General features: G+C 40.9%; 1 protein-coding gene and 1 long non-coding RNA gene across 3 annotated transcripts in view; one reads left to right on the top strand and one right to left on the bottom strand.

The window, feature by feature from the left end:
- Positions 1-4742, top strand: part of LOC122533642 (histone acetyltransferase KAT7) — a 23865-nt gene extending 19123 nt beyond the window's left edge. For both annotated transcript variants that reach the window (XM_043663560.1, XM_043663561.1), the window contains exons 11-13: positions 2232-2378; positions 2560-2666; positions 3251-4742. In XM_043663560.1, coding sequence (XP_043519495.1) covers positions 2232-2378; positions 2560-2666; positions 3251-3373 — 377 coding nt within the window. In that variant the 3' untranslated portion in view covers positions 3374-4742. The remainder of the gene's footprint in view (positions 1-2231; positions 2379-2559; positions 2667-3250) is intronic.
- Positions 3530-19983, bottom strand: LOC122533645. The gene is made up of 3 exons (XR_006307756.1): positions 19108-19983; positions 3638-4665; positions 3530-3596 (listed from the first exon to the last, which is right to left on the bottom strand). It is a non-coding gene; the product is annotated as an uncharacterized LOC122533645 (long non-coding RNA).
- Positions 19984-26822: the final 6839 nt, after the last annotated feature.

Genomic DNA, 26822 nt, shown 5'->3' with positions numbered 1-26822 from the left:
GAAACGAGTGATTATTGGACAGGTAACCGAACAATGCGACATGCACACACAAACACACCTAGAGGAACAGAGAGAGAGAGAGAGAGAGAGAGAGAGAGAGAGAGAGAGAGAGAAATACAAGAGCTCGCGATGCCAGAGAAACGACGAGGTGGTGGAAAAGAATTGGGAGAGGGTGACGACGGTGACTGCAGAGATAGAGGGTAGACTGTCCTCTCTTTAGCTATAGAACGCGGCGTATAGAGTCCAGCAGCTTGGAGGAGGATGAGGGAAAGGATGGTCGTTGAACCTCTCAGCCTCCGGGACATCCTGGAATAATCCTGGCACAGGACCGGTCCTCGTGAGCTGCCTCTCGGATACTCTGTAAAAATCGTCTCACCTCCCTTTTGCCGTGCACCTCTCCCGACACCTGGTTGTATGATCTCTTTCTCTCTAAATCCCTCCCCTCCACCCTCTCTTCTCTGCGCCACTGCCTCACCCCCCTTCCTCTTTTTCTTTCACCTTCAGCCGCGAGACGCTGTTATCGTCTCGACCTCGATTATTCGGATAATGAGAATTCCGCGGTTATTTCGGGAACGTTGCCGCGCAGATGCTCGGAGATGCTTCCGCGAGGATTTCGCCTGGCCACTGCTGGTCATTGAACTTTACGGTTTCCGGATGTTCTGGAAACCGACATCGACGTGTCCGAGAGGAGGAAGGAGCCGTCGTTATCTCGAACGTAAAGGAGAAGTATAGCCGATCGAAGTTGGCCCATACCGTGGCCACGAAAACCGTTCTCGTTTGAATCGCGCTCGCTCGAGACGACCTGTATTTTTGGAAAAATACCAACAAAAGTTCGAGAACTTTGTCCGCCCTGTCTGTGTGTGTCTGTATATTTCTTGGCGTTTGGCGCACGGTTGCCGGTTTTTTAAACGGTTCGCGGACGTGTCGGCCCCCTTTTAAAACGCGTTTTCGCGTGAATATGCATGCACGAGACGAAAGTTCCCTATGCTAAACACTGCATTGGAGTAGCCGCGACCGAAGCTGGAGCATCCTCGGATCAATGATTTCGCGTGTCATTTTTAAAAGTAACGGTATGCCGATGCGAAATCAATACAGCAGGCCGCGCGTGCCTGCTTCTTACAAATATAACGGGCAACCCATAAACGAAAGAAATCTCCTTCAGCCGGTGGCCGTCGATGCAATTTATTTAATTAGTTCACACGCGAGAAGCTGAAAAAAACGCGAAATCACAGTGGCATGGACTCGCGAATTCTCTCTCTCGACCGTTCGCTTTTTCGCAGCCATTTTTCGCAGAGATCCATACGTCGGACAAACGAGGCGTGACGGACATTCAACCAGACTCCTGAAGCAGCCGGACGTTGTCAGTGCCGTATAGTTCGCGAAGTACCCAGAAACTTCTTTTGAAAAACGTCCATCGCGAAGGAAATTGAAGCACGACCCCTCCTCCCCTCCCCTACATTATCTCTTTCTTTTCTTTCCTTCTTCAAACTGGCTTTACCGATAGATTTCGGACAACGGCGAATTGAAATTGCCTCGCGGGAAATAGTCGGTTGAAGTTGAAATTATTTTCGATACGGTGCTGGTGCCGTGGCATTTCATCCTTCGTCGGTCACTGACACCAGAAAACGGCTTATAGCGGTGGCGTCGATTCAGGATGGAGAGACGTGTATTACGTGTGTGCACGTGAACGCGCGCATGGTCTCTGGTACCTATGCGGCTTCGACGGCCACCGGTATCTCGTGGAATTGGAATTTCATAGTCTGTCTAGTGGTCCGTGCACAAGAGCGTAATGTAGTGCCCAAGTAACGAGAGGATATTGCAGAGGAAATGATAACAAGCTTCTACGAGTTTGTTACCGGCTCGTCCTAGGACAGCGTCGTTTCTATGACAAAGTTTGTAAAACAGCGGCACCAACGAACGAGTCGAAAACGTTGGTGACGGAACCACTCGTCAATCTACGTGGAAATACTATTTAAAATACAAAAAACTCGCTTAATCTCTATCTAGCAATTAATGGGAGCACACTTGGAGCATACGTGCTTTTGTGAATTGTATTTCGTCAGCCGATCGATTCGAAAACGTTCCAGCCATCGATCGGAACGTTTCACTTTGTCGTTTATTGACCTCTTTGTCCCGCGATTGCTCATATCGATCAACGCGCGCGAGCAAACTCCTGCCAAAGAGGCCGGGCAAAAAAAACGATACGTTTACGTCTGTGTTGTTTTGCGCAGGTTACTTATTGACCAGAGTGGAGAAAAAGATTGGCTCGCCCGAAAAACCCCTGTCGGATCTGGGCTTGATCTCGTATCGCAGCTACTGGAAGGACGTTTTACTGCAGTACCTCTGCAACTTCGGGGGCAAAGAACTCTCCGTTAAAGGTAACACAATGCCAGCCGCGGAGCACACGCCTCGCACGCTTTTGACCGATTTTACGAGACGCGTTATTTTAAGAATACCGGAATACAGAGGAAGAGAGAGAAAGAGGGAGAGTTGCCCCAGACTCGAGATTCGAATCACTCGACGCTGTCCGTCCGTACCGTTTTGCATATTGTTTTCCAGATATCAGTAAGGAGATGGCTATCGATTCGTACGACATCGTCAGCACCCTACAGGCTCTCGGTATGATGAAGTACTGGAAGGGCAAGCATATCATTCTGAAGAAACAGGTAAGTCGATCATTGTCGTTTTAACTTTGCCTCTCGGGGGGGGAGGATCTCTCACGCGTGATTCGTAGAAGATTCAAATCATTTCGAGGGAGGGATTATTCGCCGGTTGATCTGGTCGAACCGTTCGTGGTTCCAAACTTACGCGATCGTAAATCACGTGAAACACGCTTCCGCGGAGAGGAATCAGTCTCTCGCGAAACTCGCCGCGCAACGGAGGTATGGTATTGCGCATGGTTTCGCAACGATCCTTCTCCTCCGCGTTCGACGTGTCTTTCACCTCCCCCACGATGCGGCCGAGATAAAATACTAACAGAGTATTGTAAATCAAAGTATCAGCCATGAAGGAGGTCGATAGTCTGACGGTCAAATGTGTATATATATATATATATATATATATATGACCGTTTCGTCGTTTTCTGCGATTGGCCGAGGTGTTTCCGCTAAAAAGCGACGATTTCCAAGAGAGGAGAGGTCGCGTTCTCTCCGAGACAGAAAGAAACAAAGAAAAGAAAAGAAAAGAAAAGAAAAGAAAAGGAAAAAAGGAGAGGCACAGACCGATAGAGAAACCGTTGAAATAATTTCAGGACGTGATCGACGACTACAAGGAGAGGGTGAAGAGACGAGGGCCCGTCTACAAAGAGATCGATCCGGAGTGTCTGAAATGGAACCCCTTCCAGCCTCCCAAGACGCCCTCCGCCTCGAACTAAGGCTTGCAGCAGCGGCAGGAGCCCGGAATGACGCCGACGCCAACGGCGGAGGTCTTCCCCTTCTCTGTCTCGTTCTCGTCTCTCTACGATTCTCTCTCGTGCTCGTTCATCGGTGTCGACCAAGGGCGGTGGTCGATCTCTTTCTTCGTCTCGATCGTCTCCTTCGTTTTCTTCCCCTTCTCCCTCTGCTCGCTCGCAACCTCTGTTCTCCTTTTTCCTCCTCCTCCTCCTCCTCCCTCCCCCTCTCCTCTCCTCTCCTCTCACCCTCTTTCTCCGCCATTCTCGTCGCCTTTCGCGAGACTCGACAAAGCCGTAAGCGCTACATCACGCGGATTTCATGCTCGCGAGCGTGCGGTGAAACCCATGAAAATGTTGCTTGCGAGAGGTTCCTTTTCTTCGGATCGGCGAGTCAACACCGTTGCCGCGATAACCCCTTCGATCGTCACCGAAAATCGAATTTCTCGACCCGACTCAACCTGTATCGCCCAGTTACTCGCACACTTGGTAACGATGCAATAGAATTCATTCCGTGACGAGAGAGACGAATGTGCAATTTTTGGTACTTCGTATCTTCGAACGATCGATCTTTGATCTCGATTGCCGTTTAACGCGAAACTATCATCGCGTAGCGAAAACGATTTCAATACGGTTTCGGCCGAGAGTTGCAAATGAGCGAGAAATGCGTTATTGATCGTGCTAGTGAACTGTAAAACGGAGAATTTTAAGCGCCGGTGAGCAGTGGAGAGGCCCCCAAATGTCCCACAGTCGAGCTCGATGGTCTGCAGTCTACGTGAAAATAATTCGGAAACCATCGAGTCAAGGTTGCACCGAATCGATTACAAACGATGCGTTACTATAATTGTTATACGTCCATCTGTGATGACTGTTTCTTTCTTTTTTTTTTTTTTTTTTTTTTTTTTTTTTTTAATGATCACGGATGCTACGAAAGTTTACTGATTGTTCCCGAACGATCGCGAATATAATATATAAGGGAGTACTGCACGATGATAAGACGATTGCATCGATAATGTTGATTATTGAAGCGGATGAATGTTACACATATACATACAGATACGATTAGTGAAATGAACTCTTTGTTTGTAGTTTTAATTCGTTTTATTCGTTGAAAAGAATACAAGTGTTCGAGTTGAGAAACTCTGCGTGCTTGTCGTGGAAAGAACATTCGAGTCGCGCTTTTCAGTTTTTCCGGCGGACACTGTAGAATTGGATCCGACGTTTCTCCAGATATCAGATAGTCTTCTTTGTTAACCATAAAGCCAGTTATTAGCGATCTGTAAATTAAATATGTTTTATGTATGTCTTAAGGTGTACAATAACTATTTATAAAAATACAATTTTTATTAATCTAGCCGAATGATCCCAAAATATTTACCCAACATATCCACGTATATACATGTGCTACATTCTAATCCTGGATGTGACAGACAAAGAATGATTAACAGAAGGTTATTGCATATACGAAAATAAGTAAGGAATGTAGAATGAAATTTCTTTTTTTTTGTAAAACGCATATTTTCTTCGAAAATTTATCAAGTATACGTGTACTGGATTGCAGATTTCTGACGAAACGTGCTCAAAATTCTTGAAAATGACGCCTTCAAACAAATTTCATTCTACATTTTTCATTTATCTTTGCACGTGGAATATCCACGAGTCGATAATGCGCGCCTGTCCAGTACGGAATTAATCAAATTAAAATATATTTGAGAAATTCTGAAACTCGAAACGAGAGGCCCTTCAAACACCTGGCTCTGGCAACTAATTCGCGGACCATAACGAGTGACCAAACCGTGTACAATAATTCGTCGCTTTCTTTTTAAAACTAGATAGAAATTGCTAAGAAGTAACAAAATTTATTATTCGTTTATATTTAAATATACTTAAAACTGAGAGAATATTGCAATTTTGGAGCAAACAAATTCTCAACAGCGCGAGGGGAGGGAGTGAAAAAATTTTATTTTCTTCTTCTCGACTTATTTTTATATGTAGATTAATCTCCTTTCGACTAGTACCACCCAATGACACCCTGATACGCCCGATTCCATTAATCGTGCAGATATTTTCCTCGTCGATTTTATAACGCGGTTATAGAAAAAACAAACAGCCCAAACGCCGTTAGTTTCCTCAACTCGCTGATTTCCCGTGAGTAATTGCGATATGTGATTTCACGGAATCGTAAAGACATCAAATAACACCGGTCTGATTTTACGCCTCGTTAACGCTGTGAATCATTTCCATCGTTAATCGGCAAATCTCTTTGAAAATCACGCTTAAAGGAAGAATTTGAAAACATCGTTTTACGCGGAGCTGAAAATTTTTGGAGTTCAACGAACGATGAAAATCGGAAGCGTATGAATCATTTGGCGTGTAATTTGAATCACGTCTTTGATTGATTAAATAGACATTATGTAACGTGTGTTAAAGTACTAACTCGAGAGGATTTATCCAAAACAGACTTTCTTCTTTTTTTTTTTCCTGTTTTAATAAATTTGATTCAAACCCGTATCGTAATTACTTACAAATGACTAGAAGGTAACGCAAAAGATAGTGAAATTAAGTACAGTTCATAACCATAAATACAAATCTTGATATGATCTGTTAGTGTGTCATTTTAAAGCTCGTCGATACGGTCTATTGGCTCTTAATAACACATAAATTTATTTCGTACGTGTGCACGTGTCTTTCACAGACACCAGTTTTTATATTCGCTGACCGAGTTGTTGCGCTGTGCTGATTCAATGCCTTATCTGCCTGTCCAAGTTTAACCTTTTTGGCGATAAAACTGAAAGTTGGGCGTGCTTCGTGTACAAAACATAGAGAATCGCGATACGTTGCAACATATTCGTCACGTTATGCGTGATAGTTATAACAACTCGAGTCACTGAATAATTAAAGAAGTTGAATGACAGTGTCCATGAGCCTTTACATAATTCTAATTCTAAAGTTACAACATGGCGTTTCATCGAAACGTTTTTCGACATCATGCAAGATGTATCAAAATATGTGGGCATAGCTTCGCTGATAGATTCAGCATGTTAAAATATGGAGAAATTTCTTCATTTATAACTATTTATAAATGGCAATTTATAAATAATATAATATCATTGCCAACGAATTCAGATAACAAGACAGCTCAGAGAAGTTTATATCAGTTGACGGAGCAATATTTCTATAAAAACAGGTAAATAATTGATACAATACAGAAACGACCATTCCAGAAACAAAGTCAAAGTTATATCGAGCGTATGTTTATATAAACAGTTTTTCTTTAGAGCGTTCTCTGCTTTTGAAGTTATGTTTATATGTTTTGCATATACGGGTTTATCCTAGGTTTTATAATAATATGCCAGTATACTCTACGAGTCTAAATAAAAAAAAAAAATGTTACATAAACGTTTGTTTGTGAAGTTTTATTAAGAAGTTATGACAAAAACATGAAATATATACAAAAGAAACACTGTTACTGCGATATTATGTAAGAATATATCAGCAATATTTATCTATTTTAGTCTATGTAGAGGTAGCTAATTCTTAAGATATACATATAGATGCTGTTATTACATCAGTAACCGTTATTGCTCTTCATATTTCATACTCTTGTAACTTTTTCATAAAGTTCTAACGTTAAAACAACTTTTAATACAAGTTAAAATATTTTACATATAAATCATTATAATTTAAATGTTAATAATTAAAATAAATTGACTTACACAATTATATTTCTGTCTAAACACAAATCAATATTAATTTTGATAGAAATACCTATAGCTTTTAAATAATTGTGAAAAGAAACGATCTGAAATCTGTTGTATTAATGGGTTTGGTTGTTTAGTGTTAAATGATCTCCACTTATATAATATTTTTTTCTTATTTAAATCTATGGAATATACTGATATTTGTATATAATTCAGATCTGGCCGAAAATTCATTTCGAATAATAATTTGTAAATAAATTTTTGAAATAATGTTCTTTAATATTTGGCAAATAATGAATTTCAATTAATGGTATGTAGCTCATTTGGTCAATTAAAGGAATTTAAAGCTATGCAAATGACGGGGAAAATAATAAATTGAAAAACTGATTATTTCAGAAAATAATATTTATTTGATAATTTGAAAATTTATCTTTAAAACAACATTCAAAATAAATATCAATGAAACCGAAATACTCAAATGAAAAGAAATGATGAAATGAAAATTAAAATAATTTGTTAGTATGTGTTATCACGGCAGAAATTTGTCTTAGCTTTTAATAAGACTCGTTCCTCAAATATTTGGTTCGTTAATGAACAAAATTTCAGGGGACATTTGTTGCAAATGAAAATAGTCTTTCTACTGATGACGAAGACGAGAGGAAAGTATTATATTTTACAAATGGTTGTTACAAATATATGGTCTAAATTTCTTCTATCGTCATCAAAGAATCGAGCGATATTCATTTCAAATTTTAACAAATAGATAACCGTAATAACTATACCGTAGTCGCAGAACAAGAAATAGTAAATATAAACATTGGACGCGTTATACCTTGAGAAACCAGTTATTTCTATCAAATCAAATAACGAATAAATCATTTAACTGGAAGTAAATTGATTTAATTTTTATATGAAATATTTAATAATATAATTTAATTATTTTACAAATAGATTATTTTTGAAATAACTTTAAAAAGTAATTTAAAAATTACGTTATTTGAAAATTTTTCAAAACACTTCAGGTTTGATACAATTACATTGTATAGGTAAGTATATTATATTATTATATTAATAATAATAATATTATTTTATGGATGAATGGTTGCAAATGAATGAAAATGTATATGAAGAAAAGTTGTCAATACGGTCAGCATACGTTGTTGTTTGTAAAGTTGTTGTAGTGTAAAGTTGTTCGTACTATTTGAGCTATTTTATTTTTCTCCTGCATCATTTTTGCATGAAGAAGAAAGAAAAATTTTCTAGAGTAAAAAAGCTGAGATCAGAAGGTGGGTCGCCTTTCCACTAACGTACGACTTTTCCATTAATGTAGAAAAAAGAAAAACGTGCAGAAATAACAAATATAATAAACAAAAATAATAAACGTTTCTGTCTAGATCCGCTAGATTTTGTTGAAGTCACGTCGGAAACATTAAATGTTACTGATACAATCCACAGAAAATACAAAAAATGTGGTCATAAAAATCTATAAAAATCCATTAAGGTAACGAGCTTTGGGGAAAAACCCAAGTTGCTTTGACGGTTGTATTAAGGATAAACTAAAAAACACGAAGACCGCAATTGATCGAAAGTAAGTTTTCTCGAGCACGCATTGCGGGTTTCGTGACCGAAGGTTTACTGACCGAAATAAAAAAAGAAAAAAAATACATATATATATATATATATATATATAAGCCGCCGTAAATAGGCACTTTTCGACGCTCTGGGGCTTCTATTGGAACCGTGCAAAGAGGTGAATAATTGCCTTACTCTGATTTCTCTTTCTCGTTCTATCTCCTCTCCTCGTTTCTTCCGCTCGGTGCACGCCACGCGACCCCACATAACATCATTATCCCATTAGTCGGCGACATTACGAGGCTACACGATTCCTCTCCTTTTGCCCGTCGGAAGAGAAACGATATTCTCCGCTAACAACAACGGTTCAAGCCTGTTCGCCTAACAACAGGGCGCCGGTTAATTTTATTTACCGATTAAACGAGGAAAACGTTCAAAATTAAATGGCCAATTAACCACGTGACACGGACTGTGTCCGTGATCAACAGTCGCGTTTCCCGGTGAACGTTAATTTTCGAAACGAGTCGATTATTCGCACGCGTCCCCCGATTACTTTTATACCGATGTTACAACAAATTTGAATCCTTCGTTAACGTTCAACTGCGACCTTGGACTGGAAATTTGAAGAGTGACTTGAAATGAAAACAATGTCAATTTATAATCGTCGTTCTCCTCCAAGGTTCTGGTCCAAGGCCACTAAAAAAAAATTGTAAGGAGCTGCGCGTTTCGTTTGCACGCTTGCGTTCAAGGTGTTGAGATTTTCTGATGTAATAAAGTAGCAGGGCACAGTCATATGAATTGCGCTCCAACAGGTGCCGGGTATCGAGTTCACCAGAGCACCTGATGAAGTACAATTAACATGCAGCCTCCCACAATTCTTTTCTTTTCACGTTCATTTCACACCTTCGTTTTTCTTTTCTTTTTCTGTTCTCGGTTCTCTTCTTCGACTTTTCTCTTCGGGGTCCTGGCAGCAGTATACCTGAATACCGCAGCGAAAACAGCGATGGTCCGGTTTCGCCGCAGCGCGCGCTACTTCAGGTACCTGACTGACTCGAAATTGGCACAGCCTGAAGTACCAGAGTAACGCGCGTTGCGAACGTCACGTAGTCGCATTTCCCTCGGAACTATTTTTCTACCAGATAAATTACACGGCTAGCGTCCACGTCCTGCATTTTTCAACTGATGATTCAAACGCAGGGGAACCTTAAACACAATCGTTTGGTCACGACTGAAAGTTTAAAAGAGGGAAAAGAAGAAGAAGAAAAAAAAAAAAAAGGAAACTGGAGGAAACTGGTAGGATATGTTGGGTACTATGATTTATGAGGTCCGTTATTGTCCGTCCGTTCAAATGTTTAACAAGATTGTATCTCGTTTTGTTCCTAGACAAAGGTGGTTGTGAAAGGTACCACGAATTTGGAAAACCGACGGTGAATTCCTTTCACAAACTGCTGATTCCGCATTCATAAATCCCTCGTAGAATGGAGGATTTATTTAAGAAAAGGGAAACTCGACAGGCAGATGCAGAATCGTGGCAGGTAGCTGAAATCCGGGAAATTTCCTCTACCTGACGTGACCTGAAAAGTGCCCTAAGCCCCAAAATATCTTCTTGGGTTTCACGCCGAGAGGGCGAGCACAACTTTGAAAATTTCGTTCAAACAAACCGGCGAAAAATACCTCGTAAAAACTAGCTGGAGGAAGTTCGCCGAACGATACCGATTTCCGTGGAATATTTACTTTCGCAAGAAAGACGGGAAAAGACTCTGGTTGCGCCGAACTTTATCCTCTAATGCGCTAAAAGGAGTTTGTAACTGGAATCAGTGTAAATTTATCCACGCCAGAGGTTAGAATACGGCCGACGTTCAATTTCCAATGAGAGAGCCAGTGCGGCTGGCACGACGTTAACCATTGACACGTCAGAGGAACGTATCGACACGTACTTGTCATTACATATGCTATTCCAGTTAATCCATTCCATAAATAAACCAAGCTGGCGATAATAACGTTGGAAATATGCTTGCACGTCATCGCAGAAAAATACCTTTCGATCGTCCGTGTGAAGAAACGATCGAAGAAGTCGTGGCACTTCGGCGAAAAATTTTAATTATTCATCGATGCTTCATCTCTCCTCTTTCACAAATTTACACATTTTCATACGCGGTATTATATCCCGCATCTCCGACACAAATTATACTCACTGATTCGTTCTTTACGTTCTTTCACAACGATAATCCGGCTATTTAACTTTTAACACTAAATTCCTAGTAACACTAAATGTTCGATGCTTGAACACACATCACCTGAAACGATCACGATGAAACGTCTCCGGTCAGGTCGGTACCACGAAACAATCGATAAATTCGCGAAACCGTCGATAAAAAGAAAAAGAGGGCGCTTGAAAAACGGTGATTCGTACGAACTCTCTTCGACAATGCTCGAAATCTTCACAGAACAGAATTATCGTTCGGGTGCCGATAGAACTTCTCTTTACCGTACACGATTTCTCTCAATGAAAATGATGCGACGAAACGAGAGAATACGCAGGACAAATGGAGAAAGCGTACGATACAATGTAATGTACAATTTAACGTGGACAGAATCCGGCAGGATACTACGAATCGGATAAACAGCAATATTCGCGGAGGCGACAGTTCCTTCGCCGTAGCCGACGCATCGTGACATTGAAAACTCCCACACTCGTTGGCGGAGGTAAAGGAAAGTCTCTCCCCTCTCGTTCCGTCTCGGTCCCTCTTTCCCGTTCTTCGTCGACGAGTGACGATAATAGGCCGACGATCGCGGGGAAAGGGGCGAGGGCTTCGATGAATCAAAGCGAAGGAGCCAGACAGAGGGAGGTGGGAGGGGAAGAAAGAAGAGAGCCGCGACAACGTTGGATCGAGATAAGGGGAAAGGATCGAATGGATTGCGGGGACGCGTGGAGGGGATGAAAGTCAGAGAGAGGAGGGATGGAGGAAGGCAAGGTTGCAGATGCCGGGCAACTAAGAAGGCAACCGCACATTTGCTCCGCTACACATGATAGGACGTGTAAATGCTTCTCTTTTTTCCTCGGAAATTCTCTTCAGACTACTTTTCCCACTCCTTTCTGCATGACTAATGTATAACAGAATACGGACAATGACAAGTATATTCGCGACTGATTGCGCATGTGCAGCGCTCTATTACTACGAATGACTGAGAAGAACGATCTAATTAGTCGTGTGTGTACACGAATGAACTACGTTAGAAACTTTTACACGATTAGTTAGATACACGATTTCCGTACAACAATCGATCTCCGACATCGAAACTTAACCTCTTAAGCGCTGGAATGACGTGCCACTCACGTCGAGAATTTTTTGTCCCAAAATTGCGATATTTTCTCAGTTTTAAATATATTTAAATATAACCTAACTAAATAATAAGTTTATTACTTCTCAATCATTTCTATGCAGTGACATCACACCGATGTTGAAAAAGAAAGCGACGAATCATTGTATACGGTTTGGTCACTCGTTATGGTCCGCAATCAGTTGCCAGCGCAAGTGGTTAATGTTACCACAGAGCTGTATAGAATGTAAACGGCTTCGTTTCGCGTCTTACGTGTAACCAGAGGACATTCCTACACCTCGCGCATTCCATCACTAGGCTCACTAGTCCAATCGAAACTTCGGTTCAGCGCCAACTTCAAATAATAATAACGTTGTCGTGATGCTTTTCGATAAGTGTAAGGGTGGCACAAAAAAAGATCGAGGCTTGATATAAATTGCGGTATTATTCTCCTCGCGATGGGCTATTTCAAAGATAGTCATCGGACCTTTGATCGCCGATATAGTCACGAACGTTATGCGGATAATTAGTATATTGCACCACCGGCATATTTTAGACACGCAAATCTTTCTGGTGAATTTCTCAAGCCACCGGCTTCCCCGAGACAAAAGGACAAGCCATAATCCACCCGTTTCAACCACACGAAAATACCACTGTACGTCTTGTTTGAATGTCTTGTTATTGGACAGAGAATGCATCGACCCATTGTTAGCCAACTGAGTGGCATTTCTGCGATCCTTGGTTCGTGTCTCGGCTTCATCGACGCCAACAACGTCGCCGCGCCACTCCTTTCTCCACATTGCTATCGTCTAATATATGCACCACCAGTAATCTAGACTACTCTATCACGTTGCTGAATTCGTACTTCCAGTACAATTATTTTCTATTGATCAAAGTTGCAGCTTTGTCAGTATGGTAATGTGTCCCACACTATAGCCTCATCGATGTTTTTTTAACGATAAATGGAACTTTCTTTTATTTATCGAACGTTTCTGCTGAAATTCAATTTCAAGCACCATAACACGTAAAACCGAATCTGAAGAATCAAACTGTCAGAGCAAACAATCCCGTTTCGTTCAATTTCATGACTTTTACCGGAAGGAAGTCTAGCGACAAGTATGATCCTCCTTATTCATCGTCTCTGTGTAAACGATTGTTAAGAAACTTCCGTTGCAAATCCGACAGGATGAGTCAAGATTCCACTGAAGAGACTAGCTCACACGCGATGACATGCAACCACGAAAGCCGATGCACTCGTCGAACAGAGGCGTTCGCCGAGAATCGTGATTCATCTAACAGCAATGCGACTGTTTTCACGAACCGTACACGCTCTTACGTGTCTTGTTTGCTTGTCGCGCGTTTGCCAATCGATTCACGTTCAAAGAAAATGGTGCCTTCGGGGCAGCTTCGATTTTGAACAAAGTTCGTTGATATAACCCGAGGCTGAAACGATAGAAAATTCCAATATCCGTTTCTCTTTACTTTCTGTCAACTTCCGTTGACAAGAAAAGGAGAAGAGGAGCAACCGTATCGATTATGGATCGTGTCCAATTCTTGTTTCAAATCTTGAGAGAAATAAATAATATTTCGATAATATAATAACACGGTATTTTGACAACACGATGTGATAATATTTACTAGATGATATTCCGTTTGAGTTTCCACCAGAGGTGACAAGCGACGTTAACACGATCAATGCTAGCCAAGTATAAAGTCGGATAGGCAGTTATCGCATTTAATTTTGAATTGAATACAAAGTTCTTGTAGCTGGAAGAATTAACAGGAAGACGAGCGTGTCTGGTGTTTCGATTTTCTCGAGTATTCCTTCTTTTAGATAATCATAACGTGAATTCAAAAAAGAATAATTCACGGAAGAAGCAGAGTCATCCCATTTACATACGCACATCGAATCCAAATGTCAAAAGTCGTCTGACTTGCTCGAGAAAAAAAAAACGTTCCATTTACCTTTCATGTTCGAAAACAGCGCTAATAGATTTAAACTCAGGTTAAAAATTCCGTGCATTATTCATTCGAGAGATTTGAACTTATCAACTGTGCTCTTTATTCACGGAGATCATTGAAATAAAATTATTCGAAAAACCTTACACGCTCCAATACGATTCCCGAACTCACAATTGATATTTTAATTATTCAAGTAAACATTCCGAGAGATAATGTAGATGACGTATTGTTGCTATTCAAATAGAAGGGGTGTATACGTGTGTTTCAGAACACGTCAAGAAAGAGAGGAAAAAATGTTAGCAGAAAGTTAAAAATAGACGTCCTCCTCCTCTGGTGCTTCTTCTTTCCGTGCAACACGTCGTTCTCGTGTGTTTCTCTCAGGCTTCTTTCAACCTACGGGTCTCTCCCCTCAAATATGGCAGGAACGATCAGCCGTTGCTCAAGAGGTTGTTTCGAGCGAAATTCACATCGTGAATCGACGATTATTCTTATTTCTTTTGAGACAGTAAAATGAAGTATACGTCGAAAATAAATTAAAAACAGGCAAATCACGCAGAGACGTTAAATGAAGAGAAGTGATATTTAAGAGGATGGTCTCAATCAGTTTTATCGTTCATCCGTCTTTCTCTATTCCTTCTTCAGTTCCTACAAGAATCATCGCGTATTAAACTTAAGAGAATTATGTCTGATGAGATATTGACAAACCACGATAGCTACGAAGCAGTGCCAATATTAAAATAGAGGAAACGTGCTTCTTGCTTTGGAGTCTCGGAATAATCCCTCAATAAACGCGTTTGTACTTACATCTAGAACAGATTCGAAGTCGATGACCATAGTACATATAGTAGCAGAGACGAGAATAATTTTCTCACTGTGACCATTGCAGTTCGATTCGTTACACAGTAGGGATGCGAGCAAGACATTCGCCGAGCGAGTCGTGTCTCTAATTACATCCCAACCGATGTACGAAATCGGTTAATTTCGAGACGATGAGTCAGCCGAAGAAACGATTCACCCGAAAGAGAATCCAGCGTGGCGCGATGGCTCCGAATCCAGACTCTCACACTGACGACGAGGAGAGGAGAGAGACATTACACACATACACACACACACAGGCAAACGCGCGCGCGGACAAACGATCCGCACAGCCGAGGTAGAGAATTTACGCGACAGCGAGAAGCGAGGGGTCCCGTCTGCCCTTGAAAGTTTTCGTCTACGTGCCTGACCCTCTTTACCCGACACTGAACCGAACTGTCCTTGACGGTCGGAATGGTTCAACGATAGCCAGCAAGAGCAGATAGCAAACGACGGAGAAGACCTTAAACTAAACCTGCCTCTTTTCCCCCTGGTATGGTGGGGTCCTTAACGAAGCACGAGATGGATATGGAGGGGCGCAATCGAGACTAGTCGGCGCCACTGGACCATCCTGCACGGACGGACGCCCATAGCTGATTGTTCTCCGATCTCACGAATTTCAAGGACGTCTACGCAAAATCGACTGCGAGAAAAAGAAGATTTAGAAATCCTTCTTCCTTGCTTTCCTTGCTTTCTTTCCTTCTTCCTTCTCCTTCACTTTAAATTAACCTATCCTCTCGTCTCTCTCTCTCTCTCTCTTTTTCGTTGTCTATCCTTTCTTTCTTCTCTACTACCGCTACCCCCACTTCAGATCATCGTCCTCTCTCTTTCTGCACATGTATCCTCCTTTCTTCTTACACTGCGATGGTTGACGTCATCGAGATTCGCATACCATTTCCGTTCGTTTTGTTCAGACCATGTACATACTACGCGCCTATCGAGACCTCAGAAAAATATATAAGGCGATGCCGGCGACTTGCTTATCTTGTTTTTAAAAATTGTCGTCTAATCTTTGGATGCGAGATTCTTTTGCATGAAAAAATACCGCCCCTGCGAGATTTTAAAACCTCTATACAATAATTACAAGATGGACAAATTCTAAAACGTAGTAGCAACGTTGTTTCGATTGAACGTTCACAGAAAACTCGTTCCATCTACGCGCATCCTGATAGCGTCGGTAGTTACAGACACACACGAGAGGGAATGTAATTCGAACAAAGAAATAACGTATTAGTCTGGTCGTGCAGTATATCGTTGTCCTGCATTCTTAGAAAAGTTACATCTGGACGAGCTTTTGATACCAATACTCGGAGCTCAATTGGCTCCTGCAATGCCTATTTGAATAACTTCACAAGGATAAGGACAGAAAAGGATCAACATCTGGGTATTAGACGAAGGCGAAAATAGCGAGAGATAACATAAAAATGGTTGTTACAAAAGCTGCATGACTTTTATCCCAAATAAAACAGAGTAGGTAAGTAGTCTCAAAAAGAAGCATGCTCGGGTTCAGTTAAATACTCCGCTATGGAAACGAGAATCCGCGGCAATGCGGTACGAGAGGGCAATTGGAAACCCTGGGATCAGCAATCTCACTGAAACCACGAATCGGCAAACCGCGAATGTCGAAAGCAGATGCATACTGGTCAGGAGAGCAACACACATGCACAAATTGAAAAAAGGAGAGACAAATGAACAGGAGGAAAAATTCATCACGAAGTGAAAGAAAAATTTCCCGATGACCACGGCTTAGTGTGTCCAGTAATGTGTGAAACATGGAAGAGAATCACAGTAAGGAACGAGGTGGACATTAGCGTAGAAAAGGGAAAAAAAGGCGAATAAGGATATATACAGAGGCAGACATACAAATAGACAGGACAGACAAACCGACCGACGGACAAACAGAAAGAAAGACAGACAGACAGACAGACAGAGATGGCAATGTTCGGGAAACGAGCAAGTGGAGGGGGGTGCAGACAGGGGCGGGGCACGTCGCGGAGGGCCCCGCGTTCGAGGGAAGGAGGTAGGAGGTAGGACGGAGAAGGGTGCCTAGCAACAGGCCTGCCGGCAGCCGGGCAGAGCAGCGTGATTAAATAAAACCAGCGTCGGGCACGGCGACCCACCAGGCGTTGACATCAGCACGCACATGTATAAGAGGCCTTTTCGAGTAATCGTCAGAGATAGAGAGAGAAAGAAAGATCTCACGCGCGAGTCTCTCTACGCACTAATACATGAACGACAGGTATCGTTGGTGTACGGGTATATACCACGAGGTCGTCCGTCCCGGTACCGAACGCACGCCTTCGAACCGGCAAATTCTCTCGGCCCACATGACTGACTCGCCGGCTGTCGGTCGCCGGCTGCTTTCCTGCTTGCTTTTTTTTTCACTGGCTACTACTCTCCGTTTCTAGTTTTTGATTTGCCAACACATCAATACGGGTCACTACGTTTCTCGTTTTTCCTTTGCTTTTCCTTGGCGATTTCGTTCGTGAAGTTCTACCGATCTTTCTCGTAAAAAAAAAAAATTAATAAAATAAAATTTCGAACACGAAAAATTATTTATAAAGGTACAAAGTATACGGGATAAAATAATCTTTTTTAATACTATGCCAGTATAAAATTACCGAACAAAAAAAGAGATAAACGAGAAGATTCAAAGAGTTATTTAAAGTTTAACTTTGATAATGACGTAAGTAAGACGCATGATTAGTAGGGACGTCGAATCAAATGTTCCTTATATGGAAGTCGTCGAAACGCACACAGAACTATGGTTTTGTAGCATGAGATCAAATTACTTAATTAAAATTATTTTTTATTTTTTATTCGACGGTTTATGCTTATAAAACTTTCAAAGTTCAACTGATGTACGAATAATTTCTTACGAATTCGATAAGTAACGTAAATGTGTTCACTAACCACACACACCAAAAACATTTTTTTCGTTTTCAATTCGAACGATCCAGTGTTCCTAATGCTAGCTTGAACGAAAATAAATAATTAAGTACAAATATTAAAAAATTCGATGACGACGTATAAGCGTGTTAAGTTATATGGTTTGAGAAAAGAAATATGCTATCAAGTATTGACACCTGCAATAACATTGTTATAATAGAAACAAATTATCAATTATTCCTGTTTTAACAAGGAACATTTAACATTATGACAAGATTAAAAAATCGAAATTTTCAACAACCCAAGAAAAGTAGCGAATAAAAAAATAACATTAAATTTAAAATTAAAATAACGTTTAAGATTAAAGATTTTCGTTAATTAAAAAAAAAATGATCACAATAATCGTAATAATGGAAAACGGAGATGAAAAGCACATGCGCTTTCGTGTTACCAAAAAGAATTTTATTGTCCTTTAAATTAAAATTAATATTCGTTAATAAAATTCGGGACGAATAAATACTTTCCCGTCGCGCATGAATTTTAATACATTATAGTCTCAAACTTTTCAAAAATTGATATACTTTAACAAATATATTTTAAATAAGTTTACCGAGATTTGAATTCGTATTTATCACGTACGACCTTTAATGATTATCCAGGTCAGCATGCAAAAAAAGATACATAGCCAAAAACATAAAACTTGGAGTAAAAACAAGTTGATATAGACGAAAAAACTCTGTCTTACATTTTTCTTCAAGTTTTTTTGCTTTTTTGCTAAGTAGAAAATAGTAAAATCAATATAATATTCGTGCTGTACATATGTATACGTATTGTGTACATATGTACGTTAGAACGAAGAACACGGATGGTTCAAATTTTCAACGAATGGCAAAGGGGAGTAGTGTTAAGAGGAAACGATCGTTAAGTGGTATGGCAAATAATCGTGTAGTAGAATAGTCTTTTGTACGCGTAGTATAGTCGCCTTTTTGCATGTTATTTTCTTTCTCTATAAAATTATGATCGAATAGCATTTTTAATTCTAAAATAAAAAAACAATTTTTTTTTCTCTACCGGAAGTGATGTGGGAACAAATAAAAGAAACGAGCTTACAAGTCTCAACGCGGATCAATGTAACGTCGTTAATTCTAAAAATAAATGACGATCCGATCCGTCGTATACACGAAGGGGAACGACAAATAGAACAATAATTCATTTCTTAACGTAACGAGAAAATCGAGATTTCTTTGAAAAAGTATAATCTAAAAATAATAATACGATCGCGTTTAATCGTTCCAAGTTAGTTTCTTAAATATCCAACCAATTCGTGATCTACTGTATATGTACTATCGGAAGGGGTAATATCGGAGAACCACGAAGACTGGTAACAATTAAACGAGTGAAAACAAGCGAACAATTTACCTGGCTGGCGTGCACGTGTTTTGTCTCTTCCGGTGAACAAGGTTAGCCGGCAGGTTAGCCAGCGGCACACCACTATTACGGAACGTTTCCTCGTTTCTTTTCGCCACATCGATCGCCATATCTCTTCTTTCGAATTCCGGTGAGCATCACCAAAAAAAACAACCGTTGAATCACTGTTGTTATTTCTGAAGATTTCGATATCGAATGATTTGCCTTCGTTTCGTGAAGCTTGGCCGGAATGCGGTGTGAACCGGCATAAGCCGGCACGCGTGACAGTCGCGGGTCCAAATTACTTTAAACGCGACTTATATGTCCCCGATACTAAAAGATCCATCTCCTCGTTATGCTTTCCTCTCATTGTCATCTCTCTTTTCTGTTCTCCTTAACTACACCATATGCGGAATTCGAGGAACTCCCCATCGAATTAACCCTCCAGCACCCGAATGTATTATAACCGACCATCTTCGTTTTTTCTCTCAATCGCTTTCTAACGTTCATGTTACTAGTACACAAGAATAAGAGAAGTACAAAGAGAAGAAAAAGCAGAAGAAAAGAAGAGAATTGAAAGAAAGCGCGTGGCAACAGAAATAAAATCATCGAAGTAAACCGCGATCACAGTGGATTTGACGATGAATTTGCAAATTCCAAGTTATGAACTTATATAAAGGTATCAATGTCTTTTAAACTTTCTCTCTCTTTCCATTCCTTTTGTACGCATACTCTCTTTCTCTCTCTCTCTCTCACACACTCTCTATCTCACGCAACATGCTCTCTATCTCGTTCACGACCGGTGGAAATGGCCGCGTTTTAACACGTCACCAAACACACTCGACATTTCGCTCGCATACCGACATACGTGGCAACGAATGATACGATACGCACTTACGGATCCATGATTGAAGAGAGAGACATTCGAAGATGTTCGTCAATCGCGTGAAACACGTTGAGAAAGGGAACTGACGTAGATCTGATTATCTGACGAAACAACGAGACAAAAGGAAACAAAGAACCGTACACTACGGAAAGAAAGGAGCAATGTGAAAATCGAGAAAGTACGCGAGACAGACAGGCAACAAATAGAGAGAAACTAGCGAAGGCAGAATCGGTGGACGGCGATGCAGAAGGTTCTCCGATCGGAGAGCAAACGCAGAACGATATGTGAAAATACCTCTTTCACGAACAGCCGGCGACGAACTGGCCGATTGGCCGTTGCACGGGGCGCAAAACTGCCGGTCTCGCGGTGCGCCGCTACTACCCATCCTGCACGATGTAGACCCCACTATGCAGCCCGATCCTAGACGAGTACACACGAGGCCGATCGGAGCTAGCCGAATTCGACCGGAAGCCCGACGTACCGAGAACCGCCGAAGCGCGTCGAACCTTTGTACTTTCCGCCCATCTCATCGGGAATTCCTGTCGGAATCGCTACGGTCGATCCTTTATCCGTGCGTGCGACTCACGGCCCTGTCTCTACGAATGTCTAAGTATCGCGGGACCACGGACCCGTGGGATCTATCAAAATTTAGCGCTCCAACCTCCCCGCCGAAATCGTGAAACACCCTCGCGCACCGGAACCTAACTTCCACCTCACCGCAAACCGCAACTACGTTTAAAATAATTTCAATCGAGCCAATGATCTCCCAATTGATTTTCATAAGGTCAAATGTCAAATCTTTAGATGTAAATTTCGCTAGTCTTTTCCATTAGAAATAATGATTTCCGAGAAACGAGCATTTACTTGAATTTTCACTTCCACGTGAACAGGAAGGTGTCGGCAAAACTATTTGTTGGCAAAACTATCGATCAAGGAAATTGTTGCAGCGGAACGCGCATACTCGAGGGTTTCGTTTCGTCCCGGCACTAATGCCTGAATGTTCCGAAGACTCTGCAGTATACGTACGTAATATGTATATGCATCTAGTCTTTAGTTGCATTATTACACGATCTTGTGCAATGGAGGCGCCCGGCGCCAGTCTCTTTCTTGTCTCATAGAAATTGCAACGCTCGCAAAGTAGTACTCGCAAAGTAGTATCATCGTTTTGGTATTACTTTACCCTTTCCATATCTTGGGAAAGATCGTGCGTCCAATTATCGGAGAGCTTTTAAAGTGTTTCGAGATCGGAGGTAAATGGAAATGTAAGCGATGGACGAGCAAATAATATAAAGCTCCTTTTGACACAAAGAGAAGAGAGGATGGAGGGGAGGAGGCTCTTTAAAGAGTCATGGGGAGTCAAAACGTTTTCATTGAATATCAATTAATAAATCAGCCAATCGGCCTGACGGGATTTTTCGTTTACAAACTTGAACCGGTTTCATACAAAGGAATTCTTTTTCTCGTTAATGCAGCACGCGACTATCAAGACTTTAAGGCCTTATTCATCCGTGCAACTGAATTCATTTAACGATAAAACTTCACGACCACGCTGTCTACCCAGAAACGTCGAGTGACTACAAAAAGTATGTATAGAATATTAGAGATCCACTTTAAAAAGAATTTCAAAAGAAACCAATAAGCTTGAATGCGATTGTAGATAGCGAATGATGGCTGATATACATAAATGCAACGAAGGCGGAAGGAAGTTTTATCTAAATGTTGACCTTATTAAAGCTATTAATTAATCAAACGCAGAGTTATTTCAATTACAGGATACCGATGTTATTTTCGATTTATATCTTGCGGCAACAACCGACAAGTACATTCTGAATGTTGGCAACGAACGCTGCGGACACGGACTCCTCGAATGAGATGTAACAGGCAGTGGCAACTGAAATCATGAAAACCATGAAAAATCTTCGATGGCAGTTTGAACGTGTCTAAAATCCCGTTCTCACTCCCAAGAGAGTCTGGGTCTGAGGCAGGATTGCGTGTAATTTCATTTGGATCCGGTGGACGTCGCAATTTGAGAAACCAGGTGGTATCGTTTGATGTGTATGGACTGCGGCAGTAGAATTGCAGAGATGGCTGGTGATGGAGGACGAACTGGTGGGGTGCTGAGGGGAGAGGGCGAGGATGACTGGAGGCAGATAGGCGACAAGGGGATGGGTCTGCAGTGGGGACGGACGGATAACGAGGAGGAAGAAAGAAAGGGAATCGAGAGAAACACACGCAGACTAGATAGAGAAAACGATCATTTCCCGTAGAAGGGGAACGTGGGAGAGATGCAGAGAGAGAAAGAGAGAGAGAGAGTGAGTGAGAAAGGGGGGGGGGGCGGATGGACAGACAGAGACGAAGAGAAAGAGAGACTGGGTCCTTCACCCGACGAACGAACCAAACGAATAGCTCGTCGTTGCTGCTGCTGCTGCTTGCGTTTTGCTTGCCATTGGACTGCTTGCCTGCCAGTCTACTCCGGACGATTATTATCGTACTGATCTGGCACAATGCACGAAACATTACATGCAACGTCCGTACTGCCGTTATCCAGCTTTCGACACCATGCATACACTATCACCACCGCGAATCAACCGCCGCGTTCTTGCTCGTGAAACTTTCAAGCTCGACTTCTCCTTAATACCTGAGCCGTCTTTCGGAGAAACAGCATATCCTCCGAGCAAGGTCCTCATTTAGTAATTACCCGATGGTTCGCTATAATGTACTGACAAGAGGATATCATGTGAATAGTTTCTGCAGAAGTCAGATATTCATACGGCTCCTCCGGAGCTCGATAACGTTCTACGCTCGTTAAGTGTTGGACAGCCAAATGGAAATACGAATACTTATTGTCGCGAGACAAGTGCCGCGATACGAGAGCCAGAGACAAGTTCTCTTCTGAGAAACGATCGAACTTCTCAAAGAAAAATTAAACAACTTGTGCAAACATATTGGTACACGCGTCCGTGTTCGCCAACGATAGGCTTTACAACGTGCTTATAGAATCCCGCGAAAGTAAAGTTGTCGCGAAAGAGATACCAAACGTTCTCTATGGATAATTCTCCAGCGAGTAACACCGTTACTGAGCTCGGCTCTACGTGCACTATCACGGTCTTAAGACAATATTCGTTAGACTACAGGGATACATCTCATCGTAAAAGAGTTTGCCAACGAGACAGTATAGCAACTAGAGATATTTTATTCCAGAATTTTGCCAGGATAAGTATATAGAAAAACATGGTATATTTAGGCACAATTATACTTCCCAACGATGAATGCAATCCTTTAGAATTTTAATAAGAGAAAGTGTCACTGAAATGTCCATTAACTCCATATCTCGACAATTCGAAATAGTATCATAAAAAAATTGTAAAACCTTGCAAACACGTTTGTAGTTACGTCGATGCTTTATTCATTGATGATTCACGTGTCCATTGCGCTAATAAAATCAGCCATCTTGGACATAGACTGAAGACATCTGGATACGGTCCGGTTGAAATAAAGCATAAATCCGAATGTCTCTCTCGATCGATAGTCATTATCCTATTAGTTTGTCGAAACAATGACGAGCCGAATGGAAATTGTATATCGATGGCTGATCAAACGTTGGCCACATCTACTTCCTTCGTTCAGAACACAAACGCGTACCGAGGCCCATTGCTCTTTGATCGTGCTTCTAGGTCGATTTTCCAGTAAATAGGTTCAAAAGGAACTCTGTCCAATCTCGTTGATTGCTTAATGGCAATCAAAGCTGAAATTTGTACATTAGGCAATTATTTACTCTGGAAACTAACTATTACTACGTGCAGTAGATTGCGATGCGCAATATGGCAAGCGATATACATACAAGCATGCATGTCTATATCTTTCAGTCATTTTATTTACCTTTACTTTCATATGTTTCTCAAAACACTTTGTTGCACAAGTTAACCATTATTTTTTACTGCGCCGATAAAAATAAAACTGCCAAAAAAATTTACTAATAGAAAATCAAACAAAATTCCACGTAATCCGGAAATTTTCACGCACAAAGTGAGCTTTGTTACGCCGATGCTATTTTCAAATTGAATTGTTCTGCCATTTAGAATTTTCTTTCTGAATTCTTTCCTCTATTTCGGGGCAGCGTGCAGCGAAAACGTGCGAAATGCTCCTCTATTCTTTTTTGTCTCTCCTTCATTATTCTTTATTCTCCCTATGCTTTATCTCGATTCCTGCTAGTACCCCTCTCTGTCAAGCCACGGTAAATTCGCATCGGCCATCAGTCGGTGCCAATAACGTACCAAGCAGATGGGAGATGTGGTGAGGGTTTGGTGGTTAGCCCGACATTGGTGGGGGAAAGGGATACTTACTGTCTGCAGGGCCGTATTCATCGATCAACGTACCCTACTTTTACGTATAATCGGGTTTGTTAGCGAGTAACGCGTTATCATCGATATTGGGCAAAGATTTTGTCTATTATTTCAATTAATGGAGCAACGTTCTCGACTTCATTCGCAAATAAATTGATATTGCAATACAAATGGCAAAATTATAATTAAAGTTTATCTCACATCTCGGATCAATGAACCAGAATAAATTTGAAAACATATACTTTCGCGAGGCTACAGCACGACGAGTACCTTAATACGAAAACTTTCATTTCAACGAAGAAAGTATGAGCCGAAGTACGCCTTTTTGTACCGCTTAAGCGGATAATTCAAAGTCAAGTGCACACACTCGTCTCTCTCCGGAAGTTAATTTGTCGTGCGTTTGAGTGCGATCACCGGCCCGCCTTGCCTTTGAACCATTCCTCCGTATCGCACGATGAAACGTCGCGTCGCGTACACGCGTTCATATATAGCGTTTTTCTTCTTTCTTTCTTCTCTACCCATGTATGCAACTTCGTCTCTACGCAACTGCCACGCGTATACATTTCCCTGAACATAGTATCAAACCGAACCAGCTGACCGTACTGAAAACATACGTGAGAAACGTACATATGTATTTCCTTAGCAGCGTGTTTCGGGCATTGAATCACGGATTTAGATGTAGTCGACTGTTTCCTGTATCTTTTACAGCTGTAGAAAAATGACTAGAAAAGAATAAAAAAGTTCTTTTATTAAAAAGCAAGGCAGATTGAAAGAAATTAACTGCGTAGCAAAAATGTAAATCGAGCGAGCAGTATATTAATTTCGACGCACGTAGATCTTGGGAGGCTATAATTTCACAGAAATCAAAGAAATTTTTTCAAACAAATCATTTATAACCTCTTGGGAAGGGAATTTCTTCATGCATTTTCAAAAAGTATTAAAGGTATATCAGATAAAGGAAACGAAGAAAAAGCGTAAAATCAACGTAGCAAAATTTAGATTCTAAGTAAATTTCCAAGAAATTACAGCTCTTTGATTTGATACTTACAAACACTTACAAACGAAGATTCGTTCATTCACCATTCATTGTTAATATTTTTTAATTGAAACTGAATTTTTTTTTAAAAAGAACTCAAATTACAAAAACCTCTTTCGTTGTCTTTTTAAGATCTATTATATAAGAATGATTTTTTTTTAATTACTTTACTGAAATTAACTAAAAGAATTAATTTTTTAATTTGTCAGAAAAGATTGGTTTTCACTTTTTTCTTTGTCGTGTAAAAAAATTACATACTTGTAGGTACTTCTGAGATAAAGTAACGTTTTTATCTTATTAATATTTTATTATTAATATCTTATTAATTTCTTTCAAACTCGAGTGCAACGTTAAACAATCGTCATGATGCTCGTTCTTTGAAACAATTTTAACAGACTTCGACTGGACAATCGTGAGACAGCTTTTTGTGAATGTTCTAAAAACTATATATGCTTTTTACCACGTCATAATTATCTTAATATCAACAACTCCCTGCATCGTTTTATGTACAAAAATATAGATGCACATATTTTTTATAACGATTAAAATATTGTATAATAATTTACTTAAAGCTGAAAAATTCTCACATGCGCACGACATTTCATTTTAATTCCGTTTTTCTTCAATTTAAAATTTATGCACGAAGGCAATATATGATATATGATTCAAACGGCTAGGTTTCAATGAAAATTCTCGTTGGGAAGACGATTACAAATTTACGGTAGAGACTACCGTACCAGTTTTCGTAACCAATCCCGTAACCAATGTAGGGTAACCCTATCTGATCGATTCCGTTGCAAAATAATTATGTAAATTGCGCAAATTCGATACAGTCCGTAGTTCAGAAGTCAGTGATGAACAAATAGGCAGCAAACCTGCAGCAAACCTGCAGCAAGGAACGAAGGACAAGGAGAAAGTAGAAGAAAATTTTCGTAACGAGCATTTTTGAAATAACAAATGAAGGAAAACAGAAAAAGAAAGGAAGATAAGGAAAGAATGATGATACGTTAGAAGAAACAGTGAGAGATAGAAAAAAGAGGAAGAAAGAACGAAAGAAAGAGGAAAAAAAAATAACATTGGCAATGCAGTGCTACGCAGCGGCAGTAGTGGCGCCGAAAATGCAATGCGGTACGCCGGAACGACGGCGTCGGCGTCGGGCGTGGCGGATAACTGACCTCGACTCGTCTAGCCCGGCCGCCCCTGACGCCGCACCATTTCCCACCAATTTTACCCCGATCCTTCTGATACACCATCGTGCCACTGCTTCCCCACTATCGCGATGTCGAATACCACCACTACGCACTACCCGTTCGAAACTTCTCTCTACTCTACTCTACTATATACACATTTACCCTTTTCTCTTTCCATCCTTCTTTTTCTTCTTTTTTTTTTTTCCTATGGTAGAGCTTTCGTTCTTCTCATCCTACGGTCAAATGGTCGCGTTACCCCTCCAGCAACGACC

This window comes from Frieseomelitta varia, unplaced genomic scaffold (assembly GCF_011392965.1).
Source record: "Frieseomelitta varia isolate USP_RPSP 00005682 unplaced genomic scaffold, Fvar_1.2 scaffold_544, whole genome shotgun sequence".
Taxonomy (NCBI): domain Eukaryota; kingdom Metazoa; phylum Arthropoda; class Insecta; order Hymenoptera; family Apidae; genus Frieseomelitta; species Frieseomelitta varia.
This window is presented reverse-complemented; position numbering and strand designations above follow the sequence as displayed.